Here is a 24,517-nt window from a genome sequence, read left to right on the forward strand (position 1 = left end):
ATATTATAAATATTAAAAATTGATGGTGCCTGTGTCGATGATTTTATTTTCAATTAAATATGTTACTTGGTTTTTAACTAAAGTATGCAATGAAATGTTTTGATGCTTATGTTAGCGCACAAATATTTCTAAATTATTTCTCATATGCACATATAATATTATAAACATTAAAATTATCTAATAAAATTGATTTGTATCTCCATGCAGGCTTATTCCTAATATTTCAAGGGACTTTTTTGTGACTGCTTGTTTACTTATGACACCCTGTATGAGCTTTTATTGTTTCTTGATTAAAATTCTCTAAATTTATTAATTTTTTACTGTATGAAAATGAGAAATAAAAAATGTTTTATGTTGATTGAAATTTTTTGATGTGGATTTTTTTTGAAATCATCCAGTTTCACAATTGTAGTTGCTTTACATGTTGCCTAGCAACAAGCATCAATTCAAACTTGTTGACATCGATCTAACCTATAATTAAATAATAAAAATGTTTAAACAAAATAGAGCGTGATGAGTTTGTATTTCGAATATCCTGTTAATTTTAAAGAAAGTGGTGTTATTTCTACATGTGGATTATGGCATTCAACGTATCCACTTCTTGCTGTGGCCAGTTACTCTCAGGAAAGAGGAGGTTTTGTGACAATTTTTGATGAACTGGTATGTGGATTGTATGTTTTTATGAATGATATTTATCCAAAAATAAATAATGTTGATCACTAATTAATTAATAATGTGTTAAAAATAAAAAAATTACAGGGAGAGCCTTTGCAAAATGTTGTTTCTCCAGTTCATCCTGTCTCACAGGTAACCACATTAGTGTGGCATCCTGAGAGAAAGATCTTAGTAACTGGCTGGGAAAATGGTGAAATAAAGATATGGAATGGAGCAGATAAAGATTTTTATAACGTGCAAGGTTTACACCAAGCTCCAATAATTCTTTTGAAGTTCAGCGAAAAAGGTGGAAGACTTGCATCCTGTGATTCAGTAAGTAATGTTTTAGTTAATTGAAGACTTACTGATGATGTTAATTATTTAGACTGGTTCCTTGGTGGGATGGAAGATAGATAGTAAAGGTGATGCTACTACGGTTTTTCATCATGACTTAAAAGAGACAGTCACTCATTTAATATTTCGAGCAATAAGAAAGAGTTACCCTGATGTTGACATTGAAGGTTTGGCCAAAGCTGCAGTAAATGGGGACGAGGCTGCTTTGGATATTTTTAGCAACTGGAGACCAAAAACAACAGCTAAGAAGTTCAGAGTCCAAGATGGCCTCGATAACTACTGTTTCTTTGTTGCTACACACTCAGGTCAGTATATTTTGATTATTTGTTATCAGTTTTCCTTCATTATGATAACACAACATGAAATATGAGATTTTTCCCTAATTTTATTCTTAAATAATAGTATGTATATTTTAGGTTCAATATTTTATGTAAATGCTTCTGGAGATTGCATAGAGGTGTTAAATATTGGAGGTACAACTGTTAATTATCTACTGTATCATCCTTTAAAGGATGCATTGGTTCTTATGATGGAGGGCTTTACCATTGGTCAGTTTTCTGTCGATTCAAATGGAAAATTGACTGAAATTTCAAAAATAAAATTAAGTGGTCGCCTTCATTCAACCCGTGGAATTAGCGATCAAGGATTAATTTTTGCAGGAAACAGTTGTTTAGCAATTCTAACAGGTACTCTATTAAATATTCTTCCTTTGAATTTACCCATATGTTTTTTATCATTTCTTAGGCGATTTAAATATTCGAATGTGGGATACCGAAACAAATGATAACTATATTTTACCCGTCACAATGAACTTAGTATCAAAAGAAAGCGAATCTTCCCAGGATGTACGCGAGAATTTCACATGTATTGCGTACAGCAATGTAAATCATACAATTTGTGCAGGTACTAATGCCGGAAAAATTTATTTTTGGACAAAAAGACAACGAAAAAATGACGTTTCGTTGACTCCAGAAGGCACTTGGGAATTGACTAACATAAGTAACATTAGCGGTACCATTAAGCAGTTGATGTGGGGCTCTGTAAATCTCACTATTCCCTTGGTAACTGTTAATTGTGTTACCAAGGTATACATAATGAAAGAACAAACCTTGTGTGCCAATTTTTGCGACAAGATTTGGGCAACTCAGCAATCAGCAAATCAAGTTTTACTAGAAACCCAAGATTCCAGAGGAGTAGTTCAAACTGATCTGCAAGTTACTTGTATGTGTCTAAGTGAGGAGTACCTTGCAGTTACAAATGGTCATAATATTTCTGTTTACAATATATCCATTAAAAACGGATCTCGTCCTGAAATTGCTACCAGCTTTATAAATAGCTTTCGTTGTACAAATGAGAGTATCGAATTATATTCGAAAAATATTGTAGTCCTCACTATAACATTGGTTAAAATATTCACTGTACATGGTATAAACGTCACTAATATTTCATCAACTACTTCAGAAGGTGAACCGATAGGTATAAATGTTACTAATAACTTTTTGACCGTTTTTACATTGGATGGAGTTCTTAAACTATATGATTTGTCGTTAAAAGAACCAAAATTAATAACCCCTCCTTGTAATTTCTTTGATATTTGCGACGACTTTGGAGAAATTATTCAAGCGAAAAGTAACTGTGTTGGCACTAAAGTTGCTTTAACTTTGGCTGCTTCTAATTTGATTCCCGACGGAAAATTGTACGTTTGGGACTTGGAACTAACAAAGCTAATGAGTTTTGATTGTCGTAATTGCGAAAAAACCACGAGTTATAGTGATGGTGACGGTCAAGGGGACAGTCAAGAAAAGTCTGCAACACCCGAAATAGAATACAGTGTTCGTGACGATAATAATACGGAATTTGAGAAAATATGGTCTCAACGAGTTCCCTTGTCGTTACACTGGGATCATGAAGACGCAAAGTTGCTTGTCTGTAATGCACGGAAATATACTAATGAGCGAAAAAAGTTTATTTCGCTTTATACTGATATGAAAAAGAACGGTAATGAATTATATAGCATTATACATATATTCGTTAGATTTATTTTTAAGACTTAATATTAAATAGCTTCAAGTGATATTGGAAAAACTTAAAGGAATTTTGCAAACCTTAAGCTTTCATTTTTGATATTGGCAAGTTTCTGAAATCTACAAAAGTTTTGGTTAACACAAGCATATTTTTTGCTAACGATAAAAGAGAAACAAAATTTAAAATTGTTGTATTTTTTGATATAAAAAGATTAGATATTTTATGTTATTCAACGTTTCCCCTAGTGTAAATACAATTATGCTGCAATATGCCTATAAAATATTAGATACAATTTTAAATCGTTTGAATTATGACGAAAATACGTCTATATACTTTGCTTTTAAATTTCCTAGATATTTGAAATATTTAATTATATGATTTGCAGCTTATTATACCGACATGCTTTTAATCAATAAAATACTCAAAGTAACGACCAGTCTAATATTCCTTCAATTTACAGAGACTAAAATTGATTTTGAAAATGAAGACCATCTTCTGTTAACATTTTTCGTTTCATCCGATCATGGTATTCATATTCACGATATAAGAGCCATAGATTCTGATGCTCGATTATTAGGAGTTGCTGCTCCCTTCATAGCACTATTAGAAAATCTAATTATTGTTCGCAAGGTAATGACAGACTTCAATGGCCTCGAAAATTGTACCAGTGAAACTAAGGAAGCTATACTTGATTTTAGTTATAATATAAGTCACGGTATGTGTTATTTTCTATTTCAATGGAAATATTTAAAAATACCTATTTGTAGTTATTTGGAAATGTTTTATTAGGTAACATGGATGCAGCATTCAAGTCGATTAAATTAGTTCAAAGCCAAGGAGTATGGAATAGTTTAGCACGAATGTGTGTGAAAACGAAAAGATTGGACGTTGCTACAGTTTGTTTGGGCCATATGGGAGATGCTAGAGCTGCTGGTGCTTTGAGGGTAGTAATGGAAGATTCCAATTTGCCCCTGGAAGCTAAAGTTGCCGCCCTTGCAGTAGAACTTGGAATGTTGGTAAGTAAATTTTCTTTATTATATTATATGATAATAATAATATTGATATATACGAAATAGAACCAGAAGCGTTTTGTCTTCAAAAGGAAAGAAAAGGGAGAAAAAAGAAAACTAATCTGTTTTCAAATTTTCTGGATATACCAAGTAAATGAGTTCAAATTTTTATTAAATCCTTTCTGTTAAATCCATTTGAAAATTTTATGAGAATGTCACATCTTTAAATTTATCTTTCTTGTAAAGAAACATGTTAATTAAATTATTTCATTTTTGAAGTGAAAACTTCATTAGGCTGAGGAGTGACTATGAACCGTCACACTATGCCTCGGGTTCGTGTCGATGACGCTGAATCGGGTTTACTCGGCTCAAGTCGTCATCAGCCACGTTTTGCATGTAATTTATTGTAGTATTTTAATATAATATGCCTGTCCTACAAAAGATACAAAATTCCACAATATAATTAATTCACAAATATAATTGTTTATTTAAAATATTCATAATTTTTGTCCATATTGTTTAAAAATAAACATTTATTATTATTAATCATTTTTAAATTTTGTATGAGAGCTGCATGCTAGTTTAAGTAAATACCAATAGAAATGACCAACGTGGAATCAAAATTATCCAATTTTTTTCCTGTAGGAAGAAGCTGAGCATCTTTACAGACAATGTAACCGTTACGATTTGTTGAATAAATTTTATCAACGACAGAACATGTGGTTAGAAGCTCTAGAAGTGGCCAGAACAAAAGACAGAATTCATTATAAAAATACAGAACACAGGTATGCTAAGTACTTAGAGCAGATGGGTAATATAAAAGAAGCAATTATTCATTATGAAAAGGCTAACACTCATCGATCAGAAGTGCCAAGAATACTCCTAGAGGAACCCAGGGAGTTGGAGGCTTACATACTCAACAGTAATGACAAGTAAGTAACTAGCATTCTAGAAAAACAACTATATTTTTCTTAATATTATATCTATTACATTATTGATATTTAATTAATTATATTGATATGTAATAGCCAGGCTTCTCATATTCATAATACAAAAGTAAATTCAGTTTTGAATTAGGCGAAACCAATAACTAATAAAGTTAATGGCTACTTTAAAGCTTTGCAAACAAAGAATATTTATAGAAAACACTGAAATATTTGACTTCAGCCTTTTCAACCTCATAGAATATTAATTCTAACAAAAATGGTACGACCTGTAAGTTTTGATAAAAAATAAAAATGTTCTTGTGCTTGGCGCGTCTCTTCGCCAATTGTTTCATGATTTTTATTTTAAGAGAATTATTAAAATGGTGGGGTCAATATTCTGAATCACAGGGTGATATAAAAACAGCTCTTAAGTATTATGAGAGGGCAGAAGACCTCTACAATCAAGTTCGTGGTTTGTGTTTAATTGGGGAAGAAGAGCGGGCTTTTGAGCTTGCAAGATCTGGTTCTGACAAGGCTGCTTTTTACCATATGGCACGATATTATGAAACGCATAATGACCTTAAAAAAGCTATTTCATTCTATACAAGGGCTACAGCTTTCAGTAAGTTTCCTTTTATGGCGTAAAGCAAATTCTGACCAAGAAAAATAGTTAATTAAATAAGTAAATTTTCTTTATACTTATTTCTTACCTTAATAACTTTTATAAAATGTAGGTAATGCTGTTAGACTGTGTAGAGAGACAAATAATATGGAAGAATTGTGGAGCATAGGGTTGATTTCAAATAACAGAGAAAAGATAAACTGCGCTAGATTTTTCGAAGACTCGGGCCATTTGGATAAAGCAGTTATTTTATACCACAGAGCAGGTGGTATACCAAAACTGTTTATTGAAACAATTAATGAATTGGTAATCAAAATATTTTAGGTGTTTTACACAAAGCCTTAGATTTGGCTTTTAAATCTCATCAGTTTGATACTATTCAAGGAATAGCGACAGATTTAGATACTGAATCTGATCCTGCACTCATAGAGAAATGCGCAGATTATTTCGTTCAAAATGAGCAGTATGATAAGGCAGTTGATTTACTGGCTGTAGGCAAAAAGGTAATGTCTCATGTACTTACTTAAAGTACTTAATTGTAATATTTTATGATTTCTAGAAGTAATTTTAATATTTTTATTTAGAAAATGCTTCAGTAATTTTTAATGTGAGTTTTAGCATTTAATATTAATGTTTTTTTTTTAAGTATGAAGATGCTATAAAAATTTGCCTGCAGTATAATGTACAATTGTCTGATGATTTGGTGGAAAAGTTAACTCCTGAAAAGGGCACATTAGATGAAAATACAAGGGTGCATATTTTGGATAGCTTAGCTGAAAGCTTAATGATGCAGGGTAGTTATCATTTGGCTACAAAGAAATTTACCCAAGCAGGAAATAGGGTACCTACACATTTGAACTATTTTCCTTCTTTTCAATTAATATACTTTAATTTAACGTATCTATATTTATATAGTTTCTCTGAAATCATTGAAAATTAAGTTTTTATAATTTGTAGTATTTCTTTGTGTACTTAAAAAAAAAATAATTAAATCACCTCAGCATCTTTTTTACTAGATATATTTGATTATATTTTTTAGTTGCAAGCTATGAAGGCTCTCTTAAAATCCGGAGATACCGAAAAAATAACTTTCTTTGCTACTGTTTCCAGACAAAAGGAAATATACATAATGGCTGCTAATTATTTGCAATCCCTAGATTGGCAGAACAATCCGGATATTTTAAAAAATATTATAACATTTTATTCGAAGGGGAAAGCTTCAGATTTATTAGCCAATTTCTATGTAGCTTGTGCTCAGGTAAAATTATTGTAAAATCTTGGTTTTGTATTTCTAAAGTCTCTTTTGCTGTATTTCAGGTTGAAATTGATGAATTTCAGAATTATGACAAAGCTTTTGGTGCACTAACTGAAGCATCTCGGTGCTTATCAAAAACTGTTTCACCGAAAGATTTAAATCAGCACAGAAAGGCAATGGAAATAGTCCAGAAACGTATGACAGACATAAAAAGATTCCTTGACATTAAAAAAATGTTTGAGAATGGAGATTTTCAGCAAGGTAAGCAACCTAATTTCAAGCTTACGTGCTTATTTCAATTTTAATTATTAAGCAAAATATTTAATTTGCTGTATTTGTTAATAAACATGCTTTATTTATACTTTAAATTTCTTTAGGTATGACTCAGTGTCGCCAACTTCTGACAACACGAGATGCTGATTTAGAAGAATCTGTTCGTAGGGGTGACGTGTACGCTTTGATGATGCAGTATAATATTACAAATGGAAACTTCATTGAAGCTCAGGAACTTCTCAATGAACTCCAACATATCTTAAATATGTCAAATAGTTTGCCCATTACGTACTATGTTAATAAAGAGATGATTGAGGCGTTAGCGCGAGGTCTGAGTGTCTCCCCCAGTTCTCTATTACCGCATTATAGAAAAAAGGCACCCAAGGAACACTTTCATCAAGATCTTGCAGTTAACGAAGATGTTGAAGATTAATTAATTTATTTTTTTTAATTAAACGTTATTAGACTTATAAGTGCAACGGATCCGTCCATTTTACTATGTGATCTCTTTTTTTTGTAATAAAGTTTAAAAGTAAAATACAAACTATATGTATTTAAAAGAACAGTCAGTAGATGGCATGATATTGCTTGCGTCATAACAGTGTATATTTTTTGTTCAAACTTGCTGTATACAGTTTGAAAATGTGCTGGTAAATCATGTTAATAAAAGACAATGACAAATCAAATTAAAATAACCACAAAATGAATATTAAATACATTCTTTATGTTAGTAAAGTCAAATAGTTTTAATTTAATGGATACAACCGCAGAACCATAAACACAAGTACTATTTCATCATGGTTTGTAGTTTGTATGTTAGTAAAGACAATTATTTCATTAAATAGCTATCATGCATCTGGAAAAAAAAATTTGAATAGATTCGTGAATATTTTTATTTTGTTTTAGCAGTAACAAAAAGATGTACGATATCATAGATCTTTTTCAACATTTGCTTATTAAAAAGAGTTAAATTAACCCTTTCTTTTTAGTATTTTTATTTGAAAGTGCTTTATAATTGTTGCATAATATAAAAATAGGTGGAAAGATAAACAGCAATTGGTACTTCTACTTCTTTTGCATCAAGAACATGAAGTCTAATTTATTATTAATTAATTATTTCGATTTGGATTCGTCTTTTTTGCGCCATTACTTTTGAAACAACCCCTGTATAGCGTATACAGATTTTACAGTTTGTACATATCAAATAGAAGAAGATTACTGAAGAATCATGGAAAATGTTAATTATGTTTAAATTAAACTACAATTTTATATAGTAAATTAAAATCATAAATTAGTTATAGTTATGTTCAATCCCATAAATAAAAATAAAAATAAATACGTCGACTGACAGTTCAAGTTTGCCGGTAGAATTTAGTGGTTAAATGGCGCATGTGCTTTTTCGTAGGTGAAATAAGTAAGTGCATGGAAAAAGAGTTCAAGTGGTCAGTCCAACTGATAAAATTAATTAAGTAATTTAAAATTGTTTGCAAAACTTACAAACGCCGATAACCGATTGTTTTTGTTTTGAACGTGACGTATGCAGCTTCCGCCATCTTATTTGGTGTGTTTATTGTTTGATGCACCCCGCGTCCTCTTGTCTGTGTTATCGCGTTAATTTTGGATTATAAGTAAGTGAATAATAGCAGATAGAGATAGGTGTTAAATTCCTGGATGTCAAAATGAACCGGCAATTTTGGACTAAGACTTAGCTGTATGCGTAATGTACTGTTCGATATAATTAAAAAAATTGAATTTGTTGTTTGTAATGGCTTCCCTTCGCGTCCCCTCTGCCTTTGAACAATGAGTGGAAATGTTCACGTGATTATTCCGAAATGCATTTTTTAAAAAAATGGTAAAGTTTTGTGAAAGAAAATAATTCCAGTGTAATTTCCTGGGCTGATTATGAATTCTACGGAGCAAGGCCCCCTATCGGGGGCCCAGACCTCATCGGAAAATTCGGAAGTACAAGTAAGCTTATGCTATTAATTATTTACTGTAGATTTAATAATTTACATGCCGATCACTTATCAATCATTTATATATTTTATAAATTCTTGATTTCTTGCAAGTGGCACTGTTATTGCAGTAGAATAACGGTTATGTTTTGTGGCTCATCATTAATAGGAATTTAGTTTTAGTTGGTGTTGAAATTTAAGTTCATAATGCTGTTATTCTGAGATGATAAATTATTGTATTTAATCATCAAAACAAACTGCTTGCATAGGATATGCATTAATTTTCATTAAAAGTATTGTAAATATGAGGTAGTTGCTTAGTTAGATGCCAACTGTCAGTTTGTATTATTTTATTTTTTCGTTTCTTAATATTCATGTACATTTAAATCATCTTGCAAAAGTTTTATTATTAAAAATATTAATTATTTCATCACTTAAACAGTTTGAGAGTTCTGTCAAAAAAAAACTTACATTTTAGGAAATTATTTAATCAACTTGTTTTATTATAAAAAATTCTTGCTTATCCTATATAAATTAATAAATAATTTGTTAAAAATGTGGTAAGCATTAGAAAATGTTAATAAATGAGGTTAGTTCATAACCTCAAATACTGTTTATAAAAAATTAGTGTGATTAATAAATTAGTATGACAGTTAAGAGAATGCATATGTATGTCTTTTGTGTAGAAAAATCTACTTATAAATGACTACAATATAAGAAGTTATTGCTTTTCCTGTAGGGCACCTCTCAACGGCCTCCACCTGCAACATCTGTACCAACAGACTTAAGAGTTAACACAACAGCCTTAAATGCAGTTGCTTTAAGTAGTGTAGCCAAATATTGGGTGCTTACCAATTTGTTACCAGGTCCAATACCGCAAGTTTCAGTTTATGGCCTTCCTGGTTCTAATAGAGCTGATAATCAGGGAAAAATATCACAAGTAAGTTTACGTATATGAATTAGAAACTTCATCTCATTTGCTCATTTGTATTGCATTATTATTTATTACAGACTTTTTGATAAATGTTTTTGCAATTAGTTACTTTCAATTAGTTAATTGTGTGTATTGGCTTATAAAATAAAACACATTACATCTTATTTAAAACAATCAATTAAGAAAAAACAATATCTACATCAATGGTAATGGAATTCTTATTGCATAATTCTTCTTAATAAGAAAGTATCACTTACCTATTTGCATAAATTTGTGTTATTTACTATACTTATCATCAATATATGTAATAAGCAAATTCTTGATTCTGTGTTAAGCAAATGTAATTGGCGTTTATGTAATTGATTTTTATGTAAGTGATTATATTGTATTTTCGCTGTTTGACAATGTTTTCTTAATATATACACATTTACATTAATACTTTGGTTTAAAAACGCGATACATAAGTACTTACTTTTTAAATACTGTATGTATGCTGTAGGGCTGTTATCCGTCTGGGTTTCCCCGAATGTTTTGTGTTTGTTTAAAAGACTGAAACTTATTAAAATCTTAAATAATTTTGAAGAACTTAAAATAATCTTTTACAGCAAAATGAGTCGTTTTTAACACGATTGTTATATTTAGTTAAAAAAAGTATTTTAAAATAAAAGTCATCAATTGCACAAGAAATGTTCAGTTTCTAAACTCAAAAATCAGAGATTTGTTAAATTTAAAGGTGTCAGTCTTAGTGTAGTCTTACATAAGTACCTTACTTTTTTATTAATACACTTAACAATACATCCATGAACAGTTCTTAAGCTTCTGTTGTAGGTTATAAGTGTATGTATATTATTTGTAGTTAAAGAGACTGTATCTAATACGTAGGTATGTGTATATGTCTCAAAATTTAGCATTTGTGTAATATTTTTATTAACAAACGTAAGAAAACAGTGCAACGTTCAACACCTTAAATATCTTATAATCTAAATCTCATAAATGATTGATGTGGATAAATTAGTGGTTACAGGTGTAAAGTTTGAAATTTTGCAGATTGGTTTTGACATATACATGTAATAAATAATTGCTTTATATGTTATTATTTTTTCTTTTTTAGTTCGCCTGGTCAAACTATAAAATTTTAATTAATTAAATTAAAGGTTTTGTTACAGGAGGCAATGCTTAGCCAGCACGCGGCTGCTGGCTTATTGCCTGCCGATCCTCTTCTTCTTCAGCAACATTCTCAAATTCCTGTTAGCATTTCGACATCCCAGGGCGTCACTAATCTTTCAATACCTGCGAGTGCCATGCACTTAGATCATCACACCCACAATAATCACAATCAATCCCTCACTAATCAGCAAAACGAAGTGCAAACCATTGTTTCACAGTCAAATCAATTAAACACGCAACAAATTCAAAGCAGCCAACAAAATCACGTACAAAACTCGCAACAGCAACACCAACAACAGCAGCAGCAGCAGCAACAGCAACAACAACACCAACAGCAACAACAGAATATGGTGCAGGTACAGGTGCAGGACAATTTGGTTTCAGTTATCGAAGATAGTAAAGAACATAAGGATATGATTGCTGCACAAATAAACCAAAATCAGATGCATTTGAATGGAAATCAACAGCAAATAAATCATCAGGCTTTAACGGTGCAACAACTACAACATATGCAGGTACAACAGGTTCTTGACAACGTCGTAAGGATGGAGAATAACGTCCAAAACGAACAGAATCATTCAGGAAACAATCAGCAAAATTCAGTTAACGAAAATCATATTCAAATAATTAAAGACGAAAAGAATGTTTCGAATTGTCCAAAACTTTTGACCAGCGCCTCTCATTTCGGAATGCAGGACGTCAAATCGAATTTGATGGATATGAGAACGACCGATGGGAACCCAGTTAAAATAGCAGGAGGTATTCCTGAACAAGACTTGGCAAAATCACTCGGTATCGAAGTAGTACAAAATATTTACAAAGTCAACGTGGACGATCTCAATCAGTTGTTAGCATATCACGAAGTTTTTGGAAAGTTGCAGGGTGAAATAGCTACACAATCCAATATAGTCCAAAACACTTCTGGAAATTCGAATTTATCTCTGCAACAGCAGCAGCAACCTCAGCAACAAAACAACATGTCGAACAATATTCAGATCGTTACCCCAAAAACCCTTTCGGAGAGCGATCACGAACCATCTACCAGTTCAATTACTGCAGACAGTCCTCCTATTATAATGACAGGGACTCACGTTTGTGACATATGTGGAAAAATATTTCAATTCCGGTACCAATTGATTGTCCACCGACGTTATCACAGTGAAAGGAAACCTTTCACTTGTCAGGTGTGTGGAAAAGCATTCACAAATGCCCAGGAGCTGACCAGACATGGCAAATGTCATTTGGGTGGTAGCATGTTTACGTGTGCGGTCTGTTTTCACGTTTTCGCGAACGCAGCATCTTTAGAAAGGCATATGAAACGCCATTCTACTGACAAACCATACAATTGTACTATTTGCGCGAAATCTTTTGCGAGAAAAGAACACCTGGAAAACCATACGCGCTGCCATACTGGTGAAACTCCATACAGGTGTCAGTATTGCGCTAAAACGTTCACCAGAAAGGAACACATGGTAAATCATGTCCGTAAACATACTGGAGAGACTCCGCATCGATGTGAAATATGTAAAAAGTCGTTTACAAGAAAGGAACACTTTATGAACCACGTCATGTGGCATACCGGTGAAACACCGCACCATTGCACTATTTGTGGTAAAAAGTATACAAGGAAGGAGCACTTGGCTAATCATATGCGGTCACACACTAACGACACGCCTTTCAGATGTGAAATATGTGGCAAGTCGTTCACGAGGAAGGAGCATTTCACGAATCATATAATGTGGCACACGGGCGAGACGCCACATCGTTGTGATTTTTGTTCGAAAACGTTCACTCGTAAAGAGCACTTACTCAACCATGTACGACAACATACCGGTGAATCTCCTCATAGGTGCGAGTACTGTTCGAAATCGTTTACTCGAAAGGAGCATCTTATAAATCACGTCCGACAACATACAGGTGAGACTCCGTTTAGGTGCAACTTTTGCCCTAAAGCGTTCACGCGTAAAGATCATTTGGTCAACCACGTACGACAGCATACCGGCGAATCACCCCATAAGTGCACGTATTGTACGAAATCGTTCACTCGCAAGGAACATTTGACAAACCACGTGCGTCAGCACACTGGCGAATCGCCTCATCGATGTCATTTTTGTTCGAAACAGTTCACGCGTAAAGAACATTTGACCAATCATGTGCGCTTACACACGGGCGAGTCGCCACATCGCTGTGAATTCTGTCAAAAAACGTTCACGCGCAAAGAGCATCTCACGAATCATTTACGGCAACATACCGGCGAAACACCTCACTGTTGTACTATTTGTTCGAAACCATTTACGCGAAAAGAGCACCTTATAAATCACATGCGTTCGCATACTGGAGAGAGGCCGTTTTCGTGTGGCGAATGCGGCAAATCGTTCCCTTTAAAGGGAAATCTACTGTTTCATCAGCGATCTCATAACAAAGGGGCGGAAGCCGAAAGACCATTCCGCTGCGACTTATGTGACAAAGACTTTATGTGCAAGGGACATTTGGTATCTCATCGGAGATCTCATAGCGGCGAAAGGCCGCATGCGTGTCCGGATTGCGGTAAAACATTCGTCGAAAAGGGTAATATGTTACGGCACCTCAGACGACACACGAATGAGAATGGTCAATTGCGGCCTCCCGTTGCGGGCACACAAGTGTCTTCGTCTTCGAATGTTACTCCGGTGCAAACGTCGGTGTCTGCAACGTTACAGATTCCGCAGGTAAGCCAGGCGCAAAGTTTGTCAAACGCTGTACCCACCGGTGCACCCCCTAGTATCGTTCAGCAGCAGGCGCAACATCTGTCGATGCATCAGCAGGCTGGACATCCGGTCGTAGTGCCCACTGGAAATGCGAACGTTCTTACTTCTTACTGATACTGAAGTGAGCTGAAGTATACATCACTATAAGTTGGCATTTACTAGAAATATACCGTTCATTGTAAGCGATTATTATTTTCATATCTCCAATTAAATATTTATCTAGTCTATATATACTGCTTCACCCAAAACTTTTAAATGAATAGGTATTTCTTATTTATGAAACATTTCAATCAGATGGAAAAAAATGTACTTTTTGTTTAACGAAAAAGTTTGTCAAAAATTAATCAAAAACATGATATTCATAAGTGATATCACATTTTTGGTCTGTTAGATTTCTTCCTTTTCTAATTATTTAATTGAATTATAACGAATTTTGTTTACTATTGATTGGTACACGTTTTATGTGGTGGTATGGATCTAATTCGATAGTTGCAATGGAAGTGTAAGAATAAATGAGGACATGCAACTGTGCGCAGTTAATGTAAATGGCTAATGATTGTTATTAAATAAACGAATACATAATAATTTAATAAACAGCTTCTTTTGAATTGATATCGGAATTTATAACAAATAAACACCTCAAATCACTAGCACAGTTTTGCTTATTTTGAGAGGTCTGCTTGTTGTTATCTTTTGCTTTTTGTTTTCGATTTATAGAATTTTATTTTTATCATTTAATTTTAGTTCTGAATTTTCATAAGTTTGTTTTGAGCTCTCTCAGTGTTATATAAACGCCATATTTATGTATTTCTGAATTAATAATTAATACAGCTTTCAATTCGATTGACAAAACGGTTTAATTAAAATGGTTTTATATCGGGTGATATCAGAATATTTGCATTCTCTTTGCACTATAGTGCAAATATTGTAGAAGTGCTTTAATATGTGCTGTAAATTAATAAGAAAAAATTGTTGCACCGGTAAATTAGTTATTTTGCTTGCATTTTCTTTTGTTTACTTTTGGGACTTTGGGATCGTTTAAATAAAATAGCAAAGTGGCATTTGAAAATACAATAATAAAATTAAAACTGATAACTTTCTCACTTATATGCTACTGTTAAGGTATATTCTTACTTTCTTTAAAAACATTTTAGTCAGTGGTCTTATTTGATAGATACTCATTTTGATATTGTCTGTGATAATTCAGATAACTTTTTTATTATTCCTTAAATATTAATTTGTTTAGGCACTTCTACACTTGAACTGAAAAATAATTGGGAGCAAAGTACTAAAAAGTTGATTGTTTTTATAAAGAGAAAGTACTGTAGCAGTTAGTTCTGTTCTTCACAATGCCATAACTTGGAAAAGAAGTATGTATTGTACTGAAGATGGAATTGTTATATATTTGTATATAAGAAAATAAAAATATTTTTAGTGCTACTACAGGTGTTCAAAATAATAGACATAAGAGTAAAGAGCACTATTTTGTAGAGGTAAAGAGTTTTCAATGTGAGGAAGTCGATTAATCTGAACACTTCTTATAGAGGCCATTCGTTTTATTTTAGTGTTAAGTTATTTTTACACTGTAACCAGCAATATTTTTATATTTTATTGGCCAGTAACTTTCAATGTGCATGTTTGACAACTTAACTTTATTATTTATTGTGATACAGTTTAGCTTGATTTATTATATAAGATAAATAAATATTATACGCTGATTTTGTATGATGAGATGTTGCCATGATGGCATGGCATGACATAAAGATGATTTATCCTCGAGTAAATACAACGAATTGTGATGTTTCAATTTCAGCAATATATTAAAATATAGCAGCACATTACGAGGGATTGAATTTTAGCACAAAAATTATGTAGTATAAGGGACCATCCGAATTTCTTATCTTATCTTATCCATAAGATGCCTTGATATTGCCATATTTATAGATTTAGAAGGCAGATCGGAAAATTTATCAAGTCAGAATTTTGGATTGTACTGTTCTGCAATAAAAATATACCATTGTACACGTTTAAGAAGATAATTGCATTTCATATTGTTATACAAAAGTTGAGTGCAATAACTTCTCTCAGTTTTTTGCAGTTCAAGAAAATTTAGTGAATTACAAATATGTCAGTACTAGTTGTGAAAAAAAAAACCTTCGCTTCTAACAGAATTTTACTTGTATGATGACCAGTAAAGATAGTACAATCTGAAATGCTACATATAAATTAACAAAAAAAGTTTAACTAAGCGCATAAACTCTTTTTTAAATCTGTCTTTTAGAAGCTTTTTAATTAGAACTAAGATATTGAAAATTGACTTTGATATGATATATGCTATACAATGTATTATATCTTTATATACATATATATGTATATGTTTTATTTTTTTGGCAATACAAGGCGAAATTGTAGATTTGATTTGTGTACTATACATTAAAAAAAAAACTGTATTTATATCTGTCTTTATTACTTAATTAAGACAGATTCAAAATTTATCTATCTCATAGTACTTTAGAGTGTTATTGGTAATAATAATTGAACCCGAATATAGTTCTGTAAAAATGTAAAGCAATGTAAAAATTGTTAGAACTAACAACGGTCCTGTTGATTGTTACGTACAAGAATTGAAATAGTTTTAATACTGTAGTTTATCATTGTTGATTAAATTATAATTTATCGACGCTTTTGATATATCTATATATGATTAAATATATATATTATATATATTTTTTGTGTTCCGTTTACAGTATTTTAGTTTCTGTACATTTTAATAGTAGATTTACTTGCTATTCCTCTCTGTATTAACACGTCGTGCAAATACGAATTTGAAATTATTCATTTTATTACTTTTATTTTGTATTTAAGTCAAATTGTATGTTTTTTAAATAAATAATTAAGACTATTAGAAATACTTCCTTTAATATTACATTTATTAGAAGTTGATTGGTTTTTATGATTTTTAGGATGGATGCTTTTTTTATATTGATTCGATTGAAAACACTAGTTAAAAAACGTACGTTTGTTTAAACCTCTTAGTTTTTAACTAACCATTTCGTTAAATAGGTGACAAAATATTAATTTTTTATTTTAATTGGCATTAACACGTTCATATTTACAAATTAAAATTAGCACGTTAAAATAAAATTTTAATATAGGTACATTTTCAGTAACTACTAATTTACCAATTTTTTAAGTCGCGTTGAATTAAATGTTTTCAATTCCTCGTGTACAAAATTGCTGGTTTCTGCATCGCTTTTTAAGAGTTGTTATTCATTTTATGTAAACGAGTTGCGCAGTGTCTAATCGGACTGCACATATTTGAATGTCCTTTGAAAGTCATCTTAATGCGTCTAAGCAAAAAATGCTACAAAAAAAAGGTTGAATAGCACACAGGCAACGAATAAATCCGAGTAGGCACATGCAAGACAACAAACTTGCGCATACCTGTAAAAAACATTAAATCGCATGTGCTAGTGCAGATTATTAAAAACTCTTTGTTTTTCACGTACATTATATGCTTACTGTAAAACCGGAGTTATGATTGTGTTTTGTGTGACCACGGGCCGTGATTTTAGAATGCCGTTTTTAATTATTACGATTTTAAAACATCTTTTTGATCGGCTTTTGATAATTACAAATTGCAGCATCTTCGCTAGCTCTGTCACTTAATTGGTAAGTTCATTTATTGTATAATTACGTTCGTTAAGATCTTTTTACGTATTCTATTTATATATTATAACATTGATATTTTACTTTTGCGTAAAAAAAGGTAGATAAGTTGTCTACAAATCTAAAAGGTAATGAAGGACACTTAATAAACATTTCATTAATGCACAAACATTAATGAAAGGTTTATTATTTCAATAAGATTTTTACTGTATATAATCTAGGTTTGCGTTTTCAAAATTTATAATGATTATTTTACCGCTAATATAAGAAGTTTTATAGTTTTTCAAAATTATCATTTTGTTATTTATAATACCTAGTAGCAATTTTGGTTTGTATAAAAGCTTTTGAAAAATAATATCAAAAATTTAAAAGGAAATTTAAAACAGCAGTTTTTGTTGTTAACACGATATTCTTAATCTTTTGGAAAAGTATTTTACATTTTTAAATTATTAATTATATCTTTTTAAAGAAGGTAACTGTATATTATAGTTATTTAATTTCTTTCTTGTGTCCTGCTAAGTTTATGAAATGATGTAGCATCCTCCCGTTAGATGCCGCAAAAGTATTCAATTCGACGTTATTATTATTTTGTAATTCTATTAGGTGGAGCTATGAGTATCTTTTATAAATTTATAAAATACTAAATACAAGGATCATGACAAATGTAACGCAATATGCAATACTATTTCTAGATTTTCGAAATGACAAATTAGTTGGTATTTCATCATTAATAATTTAGTTTTAAAAAATTACTTCGATTTAGTCAATGATTTATAGACTTCCTTTGGAGTGCTGATGATATTTGACAATCGTTTAAAATACTTTAGTTAGCGGTAGATATAGCAAAAGCGGCAATATATATTAAATTTAATAATTTATTTGCATATAAACATAACTTAAATATAAGATAAAATATTTACTTTATGATTGGTCAAAACAAATTACCCTAAAACAGGACCCGATCTAACAATTTAGGCCCTCTTAGGCAAAATAGAAAAGGACGAGACTTTATTACTAGGAGTATTCAGAAACTGTGTTAAACTAATGAAAAAATAATATCTGAATTTTTACTTATATAGACAAGTGAGTCAACTTGGGGAATCCCCTAAAACGTCGCGTTGTAGGTGATAAAAGGGTATTCTCCAAAGATATTATATTACATACATACAAACTATCAGAAGTAAAGGAGAATTTTTATGAAACATAGACGAAAAGAGTTGCCAAATCAGAAATGTAAAATCGGTAAAAAAATTCAGAGAATTCCTTTATATTCTCAACTCAAAAGTAGTAAAAAATCCTTACATTTCAGGTGTTTAAAAGAGCTGCTTCCATCTTTTATTATTTATTTAAAAATATGAAGTTATTTGAACGAATTTCGTACAATGTGCTTGATCTATTAAACAAGTAAGTTAATGGGAGTTATAAAGGGACACCACTACATTACTTCAATACAACTTCCCTGTTAGAAAAATAGGTAATTGTTTTATTATAAGCGGGTAAGACTTTATTTTCTGAATTCTTTTACAATATATTTCTGTGATATTTTTTTGGATTTGTTTTGTTAATTTGGAAACAGAGCCGAGTATGAGAGGGGGGGTTGGTGTGTTACGATCTTTCTTTTTTATAAGGCTAACTTCTTCTATTAAAAACTAGAAATAATATTGAAATTAAACACTATCGCTAATTAAATTAATGTTACATATATAAATGATATTTTTAATATTTTTCTATTAAACTATTTTTGAAAACACAAAACTTTTATTTTCATTAAAAACATATTTCTTCAGTGTGTCGCGTTTTTTAAATATGCTTTTTATGAAAATAATTGTTTGAAGTTTTTTGGAATTAATTTTAAAAATATGTACTTCTATATTTATTATTTTAACGATAAAGTTGGTTTCATCTTTACGTGTTTACTTTTGTAAAACCTTCAATCTAGAGGCGAAACGTCGAAATTTATTAAGTTTAGTTCAGTTTTTCGTTTACTAATTGTTTATTCGTGTACGGCTAGATGCACTATTATGTAAAAATTCAGCGATTGTGCGTTCCAAACGTACTGATCGAGCGTACAAGTTTTTAATCGGCGACGCAAGTCGACTTCGCCTTTTATTATTGTGGTTGCTTGTTGCATCCGCTGCTTTCCTGATACCTAATATATTAAGTGACAACGGCAGGTGCCCTTATGGGCATTAATAAATATTAAAACTAATATTTGTTTAAATAATAACTAACCAATTGAGCCGTGATTTCTTTTTAAAAAATTATTTGTCTTCATTTATAACGACAGAAGGCTGTTACAGGTAGTCATTGTTAACTCTAGTTCCTCTAGGTAGTTATTTTATAACTTTACACGCCTTGTGCGGTGGTCGTATGAGGCGCGGCGTATCGCTGGAACTGCACGAACGATTTCGATCAGCATGACTTCCTACCATATTATGTTATCCTGGTTAATGAGGGGTTTATTTCGACCACTTGAGAAACTCCGCAAATTTACCTCCGCGGGATTAAAAAAAAAAAAAACAATCTGAGAGGTCAGAAAAGGGTCAAGTGAAAAGTCAATTAGTCTCATTAATTGGTCAGCAATAGAAAATTTTGTAGTTTAAGTTTTTGAGGTCACTGTCATGTTAGCTCATCGTTTTATAGATAAAAATAGTGAAAAAATTCGTTTGATTTTATTCGTGGACAAATTGGTCAACTAGACTAAGTTATTGGCAAGCCAATTTCTTTAGAAAAAAAATNTATTGAAATTAAACACTATCGCTAATTAAATTAATGTTACATATATAAATGATATTTTTAATATTTTTCTATTAAACTATTTTTGAAAACACAAAACTTTTATTTTCATTAAAAACATATTTCTTCAGTGTGTCGCGTTTTTTAAATATGCTTTTTTTGAAAATAATTGTTTGAAGTTTTTTGGAATTAATTTTAAAAATATGTACTTCTATATTTATTATTTTAACGATAAAGTTGGTTTCATCTTTACGTGTTTACTTTTGTAAAACCTTCAATCTAGAGGCGAAACGTCGAAATTTATTAAGTTTAGTTCAGTTTTTCGTTTACTAATTGTTTATTCGTGTACGGCTAGATGCACTATTATGTAAAAATTCAGCGATTGTGCGTTCCAAACGTACTGATCGAGCGTACAAGTTTTTAATCGGCGACGCAAGTCGACTTCGCCTTTTATTATTGTGGTTGCTTGTTGCATCCGCTGCTTTCCTGATACCTAATATATTAAGTGACAACGGCAGGTGCCCTTATGGGCATTAATAAATATTAAAACTAATATTTGTTTAAATAATAACTAACCAATTGAGCCGTGATTTCTTTTTAAAAAATTATTTGTCTTCATTTATAACGACAGAAGGCTGTTACAGGTAGTCATTGTTAACTCTAGTTCCTCTAGGTAGTTATTTTATAACTTTACACGCCTTGTGCGGTGGTCGTATGAGGCGCGGCGTATCGCTGGAACTGCACGAACGATTTCGATCAGCATGACTTCCTACCATATTATGTTATCCTGGTTAATGAGGGGTTTATTTCGACCACTTGAGAAACTCCGCAAATTTACCTCCGCGGGATTAAAAAAAAAAAAAACAATCTGAGAGGTCAGAAAAGGGTCAAGTGAAAAGTCAATTAGTCTCATTAATTGGTCAGCAATAGAAAATTTTGTAGTTTAAGTTTTTGAGGTCACTGTCATGTTAGCTCATCGTTTTATAGATAAAAATAGTGAAAAAATTCGTTTGATTTTATTCGTGGACAAATTGGTCAACTAGACTAAGTTATTGGCAAGCCAATTTCTTTAGAAAAAAAATAATTGTAAGTGGTGTCAACTGTTTAGGGCAGGAATACGTCTAGTTATACCTAAAATACAATATCTGAAACTGTTCTTGAGAGCAAAAAATTCAGAACGACGGCCAAAAAGCCCGAAAACTGACCATAGTTCTGTTTTTATTGTCAAAATAAGCAAAAGTAAAAAGTTTCACTTTGTTTCGAAAATATTAATTGATGATACTTTACACGATAAAAGTTAAAAAACTCTTGATCTCCTAATAAGTTCAATAGATACAATTTCATGATTTTTGACCAATGCTGTTAATTTCTATCGAATATTCTTTGCATTATTTTCATTTACAAGAAATGGTGTGATTTACACTTTTAATGACCTTGGAAAATTTTAATAATTAAATGAATTTATGTTCAAATTATGAAACTAATTGACCTTTTATGGCTATTTTCTGACCTCTCAGGTACTATCTGTTTGTCACTTATATCTATGTAGAAAAGGATTATTATTAATAAAATAATACGTATCATCCAGTGAGCTATGAAATGGTCTTATAATTAATTGGCCAGCAAGAATTTTAGACGGAAAGTTTAAAGTTTTCCTTCGAGGAATTACTAAATCCTAAATTGCCTATCTGACTACAAACAAACGTGAAACTGGGATAGAAATTTCTAAAATTTCTGGTTAGCAAAGAGGAATGCGTTAACTCTTTAACTGCTAACTGGTATTTAGAATACTGACGAGTTTGATGGATTTACATGATAGCCTGATACAATTCCTTAAAAATCTGTTACTGTTTTAGAAATTGAAATGCTTCTAGTACCTAGCTGTTATAAAAATGCTGCATGGAAAATCTTAGATTAATGTTAAAGGATGTGGGATGTTCTGGTTTTAGGGAAATGCGAAAACTAGCTCAGAATAGAAAAGAGTGAATGTGCGTGTCAAAAAGTCCTATGATATGTATTTATTAATCTAGAGAACATAGTACTCATACGGATATGTTCGTTAACTATTGGTTAAGTTCATTGTTTTCTCGTTAAAATTTTGTTGGTAGAATTGGAGCTACAAATAACAAATATATTTTTTTTAAAAATTGTTAGTGTTATGTATGTCTCACTAATCAATTATAGATGGCGATACAATCACCGTACTTACTTGGAAATTATAATTGCATTGATAAATTTTGCTTTATTAAAAGTTAAATTAAGTAGAGTAGATAATAAATTTTTATCTCTACAAAGCATTTATCTCTACAAAGCACTTCTAGGAGTAGGTAGCCATTAAAGACTCTACACTCCAAAACTGTCTTAGCATGTTAATATTTTGAGAAAATCTATGCAAAAATGCGCTACTAATACAATTCGTAAAAGGACTAGATAACAGCAAATGTAGTCGTCTATAATGTCAAATTGCAATTTAGTATCAGAGATTTTCAATAAAATAACACATGGCATTTTTAAAAGAGAAAATGTATTTTATAAAGTTATTAGTATAAGTCACTCAATTTATTTTTTGATAGTGTAATTTAATATTTCATCATATGAAATGTAAATACGGTGCTCTTGTTTGAATGCAATTAATTCTCTCATTTAACTTAAATAAGGATTAATAAATTTGCCACTGATTCTGACATTTGTTCATATATTTAATATATGTACACTGCATTAGGTATATACTATAAATACATAGATCTTGCACCTAATTATGCAAGTGTCATCCTCTTAATCTTCACACCAAAGGCTATCGCTTTCGTATTGATAATCCGTTCGCACTTCGGTGCATTTCGTCGAAGTTGATTAAAACTTTAATCAAAACACATAGGCGAGTGTTACATATAAAAGGTGTATACTAATATACGATACGTAGATATACAAAATATATATTTATGATTAGGTCCATACAATCAGCAAGGGTTAATACTTAATATAGCCCATTTACAGTCACTTTGTTTTTCATTAAATTGATTTCGGATTTAAACAATATACAATTAAAGAATTAATTACTACACGTCCAGCAGGCTATCAATTTAATTATATTGGACATTTGTAAATTGTAACTGCAATACCTGAAATAAATTAGATATACGAGGTCTGTTCAAAAAGTATAGCGACGAATTTTGAATTCCCGCAGGTTACGTATTTAAGTTTTATTCTTCGTTCAGGGAAACGAATTTTTAAAAACAAATTTATTTTATTGAGACTTATACAATATAATTTAGGTACAATTTAATAACCGCGCGATTCGATTTTATAATTGTTGCCAAAATTGTCTAGTACAACACTGGTCACCTTATCTTGTGTTAGCTGTTAAATACTACACCCACTATTACCACCACCACGTCACATATTGCTGATAATGTTGTCCTCATGGGTCCATAACTCCCTCCCCTGGAAGAACTGGTTAAAATTGACACGTTCTGCAGGTCCTCCATTTACCTTCCTCTTTTTGTAGGTATACCATACAATCGCGTCACAGGCAGATAATTTGAGGTGCAATTATCGTTCACCTCCCTGTAGTTATTGCAGAAACGGGCTTCTTCCATCGTGATGACTTCTTTGCACTCGTATCCAGTAGAATTGTAGAGCATAATATTACGGGGTAATGGATAAATTGTGCGTTCGTTTATAGGGATATAACAGAGGTAAAACAATTTGAAGGAGTATTCATCGATTATTGGCATTTTAACATTCATGATAACTGTATCACCATGCATAAAATAATCACCGGTTAAAATTTGGTAATACGAATTTAAATTCTGAAATTGGGCAATTCTCTTGTTTGAATATAACATCTCGCTTTGCTTTATTAATTTAGATAATTCGTAAAAGGGTAATATATATGAATCGACTGTTTTTAATTTCAATAAACTTAGTCCAATTTTAATTTTTTGTAATATCTCAGAGATTACATTCAAACCATTGTAAATTTGGTGTAATAAACTATCAATCAGAAAATAATTTTCTATTTTATAAAAATAATTTCCTTGTTTTTGTTCTAAATTTTGAATATGTTTAAATGTGATTTTCATGTTATCTGAAATAATATTTACTGATTTATTGTAATGCTCTGTCATTAAAAATAATAAACTAGTAGAGTGTTTTATCTGGTCTTCTTTACTATTAAGATTCTTAATAAG

General features: G+C 31.3%; 2 protein-coding genes across 3 annotated transcripts; both read left to right on the forward strand.

Annotated features, from left to right (window-relative positions):
• Positions 1–445: 445 nt before the first annotated feature.
• Positions 446–7,944, forward strand: LOC108744145 (intraflagellar transport protein 140 homolog). Its single transcript, XM_018479768.1, has 15 exons — positions 446–660; positions 760–987; positions 1,040–1,313; positions 1,425–1,694; positions 1,753–3,006; positions 3,494–3,748; positions 3,823–4,049; positions 4,689–4,975; positions 5,338–5,591; positions 5,704–5,856; positions 5,916–6,094; positions 6,238–6,432; positions 6,631–6,849; positions 6,909–7,107; positions 7,224–7,944. Exons 1-15 carry the CDS (start codon positions 514–516, stop codon positions 7,550–7,552), a joined length of 4,470 nt encoding a protein of 1,489 aa, XP_018335270.1. The 5' UTR covers positions 446–513; the 3' UTR covers positions 7,553–7,944.
• Positions 7,945–8,484: 540 nt separating this feature from the next.
• On the forward strand, positions 8,485–16,490 carry LOC108744124 (zinc finger protein 665-like). Of its 2 annotated transcripts, none has more exons than XM_018479728.2 (3): positions 8,485–9,087; positions 9,814–10,014; positions 11,163–16,490. In XM_018479728.2, the coding sequence occupies exons 1-3, from the start codon at positions 9,022–9,024 to the stop codon at positions 14,034–14,036; spliced, it is 3,141 nt and encodes a 1,046-aa protein (XP_018335230.1). In that variant the 5' UTR covers positions 8,485–9,021; the 3' UTR covers positions 14,037–16,490. The 2 variants fall into 2 exon arrangements, with proteins under 2 accessions (XP_018335230.1, XP_018335231.1); XM_018479729.2 differs by having other exon boundaries at positions 11,175–16,490.
• Positions 16,491–24,517: the final 8,027 nt, after the last annotated feature.

This window comes from Agrilus planipennis, unplaced genomic scaffold (genome assembly GCF_000699045.2).
Source record: "Agrilus planipennis isolate EAB-ADULT unplaced genomic scaffold, Apla_2.0 scaffold18, whole genome shotgun sequence".
NCBI classification, from domain to species: domain Eukaryota; kingdom Metazoa; phylum Arthropoda; class Insecta; order Coleoptera; family Buprestidae; genus Agrilus; species Agrilus planipennis.